Source organism: Teleopsis dalmanni, chromosome 1 (genome assembly GCF_002237135.1).
Source record: "Teleopsis dalmanni isolate 2A chromosome 1, ASM223713v2, whole genome shotgun sequence".
Taxonomy (NCBI): domain Eukaryota; kingdom Metazoa; phylum Arthropoda; class Insecta; order Diptera; family Diopsidae; genus Teleopsis; species Teleopsis dalmanni.
The window spans coordinates 112,458,848-112,465,858 of NC_051846.1; the positions used below are offsets into that span (position 1 = coordinate 112,458,848).

The window sequence follows — 7,011 nt, forward strand, 5'->3', positions numbered from 1 at the left end:
CAAACAGGGAAACCAACAAGAGACTGTCCGAACGAGGGGACAGGCAGTCTCCCATGCAGTACAAGTTCCCCAATAAACAGTCTATCATACAATCAGCACACGATATCGGCGGCGGTTACCATTGGAACAACGGCAGTAACGGCCACTATCGACACTGGTGCATCTAGAAGTATCATCGCTGGAAGTCTCCTAAGGGATCAACACAGTTTTGGGAGAGTCACACCTACGAGTATGGTCATCTTACTAGCTGATGGTACGACGCAGCACATTTCATACGTATTAGACAGCCAGGTTGCCTTCGGTGATAGGTCTTTCGATCTATCTTTTCTCATCATGGAAAGATCAATTGACAACGTGATTCTGGGTATGGATTTCCTCGCGCAGGCACAGACGACTCTGCGGATCGCAAATTCATCAGTCACAGTTGATCTTCCTGCACAACAGCAGCGTTTCACAACTTTGCTACACACAACTGAGATACCCAACGATGTCACTCCCAAGATGCAATTTAAACAACGACAGGAGTACATTATCCAACAGCAACAGCAGCGCGTTAATCAACAACAACAGCAGGTTACTCAACAGCAACAGCAGCAACTTAATCAAAAGGAACAACAGCAACGCGTTAACCAACAGCAACGAGTGAACCAACAACAGCAACAGCAGCAACAACAAGAACCACTACCACCCATAACCGTCGAAGATCAACAGCAGTCATGTGACTACACCGCTCCGGATCCAATCGCAAGAGAGCATTCATCCAAAGGTACAGCTATCAAAGAATTTCTAGAAGTGGAGCTGGAACAGTTTAACGATATAACAGGCAAGAGCAACGTGGCTTATCACATTATAACCATGAAGGATGACCACCCAGTAAAACAGCGTTACTACCCAAGAAACCCAGCTATGCAGGCGATTATAAACGAAGAAATCGATGAGCTTCTCCGAACGGGGTGCATTGAACCCTCCAGTAGTCCATACAGTGCACCAATCGTATTGGTTAAGAAGAAAACCGGTAAGTGGAGGTTATGTGTCGACTATAGACAGTTAAACGCAAAATCTATCCCGGACGCATACCCATTACCACGGATTAGTCACATTCTGGATCATCTTAGAGAAGCTAAAGTAATAAGCAGCCTGGACCTCAAAAACGGATACTGGCAAATACCAATGCATCCGGATAGCAAGAAGTTTACTGCTTTTACGGTACCAGGACGTGGCTTATTCCAATGGACGGTTATGCCTTTCGGATTACACTCTGCCCCAGCAACTTTCCAACGCGCCTTAGACTCGGTAATTGGGCCTGAAATGGAACCATTCGCTTTCGCCTACCTGGATGATATAATTGTTGTGAGCCGTAGTAAGGAGGAACATATGACACATCTACAAACGGTTTTAAAAAAATTACGTCAAGCCCAACTGAAGATAAATCCGGAGAAATGTGAATTTTTTAAAACCACGATGAAATACCTAGGGCACGTGGTCAGTCAAGAAGGAATACACACAGATCCAGATAAAATTTCCGCAGTACAACAATTGGAACCACCGAAGACTCTGAAGGAGCTGCGACGCTTTCTGGGAATGACTTCTTGGTACCGACGCTTTGTAAAGGATTTTTCAACAGTAGTACACCCTCTTACGTCGTTGTTACGAAAAGGAAAACATTGGAGATGGCAGGAAGAGCAACAGAATGCATTTGAGGAACTAAAGAAGAGGTTAACTGAGGCTCCTATCCTGCAATGCCCCGACTTCTCTAAACCTTTCTGTTTGCAGACTGACGCTAGTGACTATGGACTCGGTGCCATATTGACGCAGCAGCAGGAGGGAAAAGAAGCAGTGATAGCCTACGCAAGTCGACGGCTGAACAACGCAGAAAAAAACTATTCGCCTACCGAAAAGGAATGCTTAGCAATTGTCTGGGGCATTCGTAAAATGCGACCGTATCTGGAGGGGTACAAATTCACTGTCATCACTGATCATTTATCTCTAAAGTGGTTAAATTCTATTGACAACCCTACGGGACGCATAGCAAGATGGGCGCTTGAGTTACAGCAGTTCAACTTCACGATAGAATATCGCAGAGGTAAATATAATGTGGTGGCTGATGCGCTATCAAGGCAACCAGAGGACAAGATCTTAATGGCACGAACAACGATGACAACGACGAAACAGGATTGGGTAATCCAACGGAAAGAAGCGGTTAAGCAGAATCCACAGAAATATCCGGATTATATCATCGAGAACCAGAACCTATACCGACACATTCCGAATTACGCCCAAGACGATGACATAAAACCATGGAAGCTCTGCATTCCCTTACACTTGAGACAACCGGTCCTTCGTGAAAACCATGATGAACCGACGGCGGGTCATTTCGGAATTCGCAAAACAAGGCAACGAATAGCTAACAACTACTACTGGCCTGGAATGTTAAGAGATGTTCGTAAATATGTTCTGAGTTGCGATTCTTGTCAAAGGTTCAAATCCAGTCAACAAGCCGCTGCCGGACATATGCTTACTCAGCTCGCTGAAGAACCTTGGGCCATGGTGTGTGCAGATTTTGTGGGACCATTACCCAGGTCCAAACGAGGCAATAATACACTACTGGTTTTCATTGATAAATTTACAAAGTGGGTGGAGCTTATACCTTTGCGCAGCGCTACTACAACCTCCGTCCAAAAGGCATTCCGAGAACGAATAATGGCTAGGTTTGGAATACCGAAGATATTCATTACGGATAATGGGACCCAATTCACCAGTCATGCAGCACGGAAATTCTTCACACAGTTAGGAGTCAAACAGCAGTTTACCGCACCGTACACGCCACAGGAGAACCCAACCGAGAGAGCCAATCGCACGATTAAAACCCTAGTTAGCCAACTCACCGAAGGGGACCAACGTAACTGGGACGAGTACTTACCAGAAATAACCCTAGCCATTAATTCAACGGTTTCAGAAACAACCGGATTCACGCCAGCTTATTTAAATCACGGACGCGAACCAAGACTGCCCAACAATATGTACGATAAAGTGACACCCGGAAATGGAAACCTTAAACAAGACCTGAGCGATAAAGCAACAAAGTTACAGGATGTAATAACTCTAGTCAAGCAAAATACTCGTTGCGCAGCCGCGGAGCAAGCCAAACACTACAATCTTCGACGCCGGAATTGGAAACCAGCCGTGGGAGACAGCGTTCTAATGAAGCAACATATCCTCTCTAAAGCAACTGACCATGTGGCAGCTAAACTGTCACCTAAGTTTAGTGGACCTTACAACGTGAAAGCATTCAAGTCTCCTGTGATTGTAATACTTACAAGTAAGGACCGGAAAGGCACCAGAACAGCACACGTCAGTGAGATCAAGCCATACATCAAAAGCGAGTGGGGAGGGGAACAAAAGCCTACCTGATTTGCCAAATGAAAACACAACAGCGATACGCTCTTACTCTCACGCCCTAATAAGTACAAGCGGTAAGACATAGGGGTGATTAATATGGTGTTTCTTTCATTTCCATTACAGCAACTACACCAAGACTCATAAATCCAATAAACAAAAAAAAAAAAATGCGAAGCCAACGATTTGAACGAGCTAATGTCAAGGACAAGGTAGGGGATAGTACCGCAATGTCGAACACTGAACCAGAGTTAGGCGCTAAAGAAAAATGGGTCGAGCTTTGCCGTGAACTTTTTGGCAGCGATTCTGAAGAGGAGTGGCCATTACCGCTAGGAAGTGAACCGATGGCAACAAACAGTAAACAATCAGTCACACAATCCGAAGTGGCGCCAAAACTACAATCAATTCCTAGGCAACAAGGAGTAAAGCCGCCCTCAATCCGACCGAAGACCTGGAGGCCAAAAAAGTCAGCAAAACCGGTGCGCCCCACAACAATACCCATGCGGCCAAGCCTTGAAGCACTTCTCCAGCAACAGCAGCAGTGCCGTTTAGAACGGAAGCAAGAATCGTTTAAACCAGTGGTCGAAGTAATGATGCCAATGACGTTTAGTCCACCAGGAAAGCTAGCTACCTATCCGTCAACATCATCAATAGCCAAGTCCCCGGTAAAGCAGCATTTTGAAGAACCAACAGAGGCTGAGGAGTCATCAATAAGAGCTTTAACACCAACAAAGCTGCACTCACAAGTGGTACTGACTGGCTGTCCACCAACACCACCCACAGCCAAGAAAATCCTAGCGCAGGTGTATAACGATAAACCAACTCCAACTTTCGAACCGGCCGTGAAACAATACCTGCAACCCGAAGAGATACCGGCAGCTGTTAGCACTGAGATACAACAGAGAGTAGTGATTTTCAACAAAAGAGGCAAACAGAATTTTCTAACTAAACACAAAGACCGGGTCTATCAAATTACCATGAGGAAGTCAGGAAAAGTAGTGGTCGCGCTTTTACCTTCGGGGAAGTAGGGAGGGAGTGTAAGGCCCAAATTTTATTCTAAAATTTAACCCCACAAATCAAATGAATAGTCAAATATGAGTTTTAAATTCACTTAGTAAAAACATGTTTCTAAATTCAATAAAATTTTCCTACAGTAACATCCATTTTTATTATAAACAAATGACCCTGTAAATTTCATATTAGAGACAAACATTTTGTATAAACGAATGACCCTGTAAAGTAAAATATGTTTTGATTAATTTTTTTGCCGCTAATAAAAGTTAGTTAAATTTGTTGTAACTATTTCACTTGTTTGTCTGCATAAACAAATTTAAGAAAATATCGTGCACGCATTTTTTATATGATGCAGTTATTTTATTGAATTTGATTGCAATGCGTACAACAATAAGAAATTTGTTTTGACAAATTTACGGGACCTTGTTTACTTGAAGATAATTTTTGTTTTTGCCTGTAATGGAGGGAATTTCAAATAAAAGGGCAGCGAAATTGCCAAATCGTTCTATTTGGAATTTCTCCTGTTACAGGTAAGAACTATTTTATTAGGGATGATAGTGGGAGCTCGGACTAGTTGGTCCAGGCATATGTTGATTCGTTTGGCCATTGCTGACGATCACCATGTGAATGGATGAACTAGTTTGGGTGAAGTGATAATGGTTGAATTACCTTCTGCTTGGCTTATGCTGGCGTAGGGTAATTTAATCAGTTGAGTTACCTTCTGCTTGGCTTTTGCTGGCGTAGGGTAATTTAACTAGTCATCCAGACTTCCATTTGGCCATAGCTGATGGAGGAATGGGCGACGAGTCACCAACACTGTAAGAAGGCGTGTGGACAACGAGCGTTTGGCAATTGCTGACGGACGTGGCCAGGCGTAACAGTAGGAAGGAACCCTTGTCTGGCTTTTGCTGACAAAGGTATTGCTTTATATTGATATTAGAGTTTCTAGAGATTAGCTATTTGGAATTTCTCCTGTTACAGGTTAGCAACTTGCGCACCACTGCAAGCAATCGTCATACGACATTTCACAACATTCTACACCGTTTACAACATCGTGACAGCGTTTATGACATCATACAACATTTCACAACATCCTACACCGTTTACAACATCGTTACAACATTTATAACACCATACAACATTTTACAACATGCTACACCGTCTACAACATCATTACAACATTCTACATCATTAGCAACATTTTCAACGTCGCTTTCCACAAATTGATTATATTTTCTTATTTTTTTGTTAAATAATAAACGCTACTTTAAACAGAAGTGTCTCTATTATTTTACTTAGATAAATTTTCTTATAACGAACCCTGGTATACTCGCTGAGTATACCCCAGCTATAGATAGGGCCGGGAAAAGGTCGTTACAGTTGAAATGTCTGAAGTATGAAATGTAAGTTTTTATTTAGTATTTACTTAAAAACTTAAATTTAATTCTATAGTAAATAAATGGAAATTGCAGATTTTATTAGAATTATCGAGCAAAACTGACTTCTCCATTTTCTTTTTAAACACTAGTCCAAGTGTATTAAGCTCAAGGGATGAAGTGCATCAGCATGGATATAGTGGAAATTTTATGGAAACGATCAATAATTGTTCCGTTAAAGATTATTAAATTGGTATTTGCGCATAAAAAATACAATTGCTATATATTAATTATGTTTCATATTTTAATAGATTTGTTAATAAAATCCAATCAGCAAATACAAAATAACCGTGGTGGTCACAATTGAACGAGAGCAATGAAGGAAATTTACATATTTTTATGGTATATGGCAAATATAAATACTTTTCGCGAAATTGGTATTTGTTTTGGCATACCAAAAGCGTCTGTATGGAGAATAATTAAAAGAACTAGTGTTTAGAGTATATCAATTGCAAAATTTCCGTTCGTGATTGACAGCACACATGTTAAAATAAATGCACCTCACCAAAGCAATTAGGTTTATTTCAAAAGGAAGCATGAATATAGCTTAAACTTGCAAGCAGTTTGCAATGGTTTTTTTATAAACGTGTATGTTGGATAGCCTGTTTCCTTATGTATTATTCTGTTTTAATTAAATAAATGTATTCAACTTAATGTTTATATATTCATTTCAAATTAATTGATTTTCATAAATTATAGATTTAGATTTGTTTATAATTTTACTACACCGTTGCATCGCATTGCCAACCTCATTTGCATTAAAATACGTTCCACTTTTATGTTTTACATACATTCCACATTGAACCAGAAAGTGAACCAGATCAATTGCTGGTTCACCCCATTGTTTTTGTTTTGCATGTAAAATTGAACGGATCATGTTTGCTGAAACGCAGCTATTGTAAAGTATTAACTGCAGTAATGAGAAATAAAAGAAACTTGATTCTATGAATACATTTAACATACATATTATGGATTAATTCTCCCATATCAAATTCAGCGAACACAGTTTCCAATCATACCCCTATTTGCTATTTCCATCAAAAAATCCCAAGGGCAAACATTTGATGCGGTAGGTGTTTTGGTGAGACGATTAGAAGAGTTCGTTTATTTAGCGGATTAAAATTATATATATCTAATGGCAATGGTCAAGAAACTTTACTTTATG

General features: G+C 40.8%; 1 protein-coding gene across 1 annotated transcript in view; it reads left to right on the top strand.

Moving 5' to 3' along the window:
* Positions 1-4,424, top strand: part of LOC119665576 — an 8,836-nt gene extending 4,412 nt beyond the window's left edge. Inside the window, exons 2-3 of the mRNA XM_038074802.1 lie at positions 586-3,319; positions 3,523-4,424. Of these exons, the coding sequence (XP_037930730.1) occupies positions 586-3,319; positions 3,523-4,424 (3,636 nt within the window). The remainder of the gene's footprint in view (positions 1-585; positions 3,320-3,522) is intronic.
* The last annotated feature ends 2,587 nt before the right edge of the window (positions 4,425-7,011 follow it).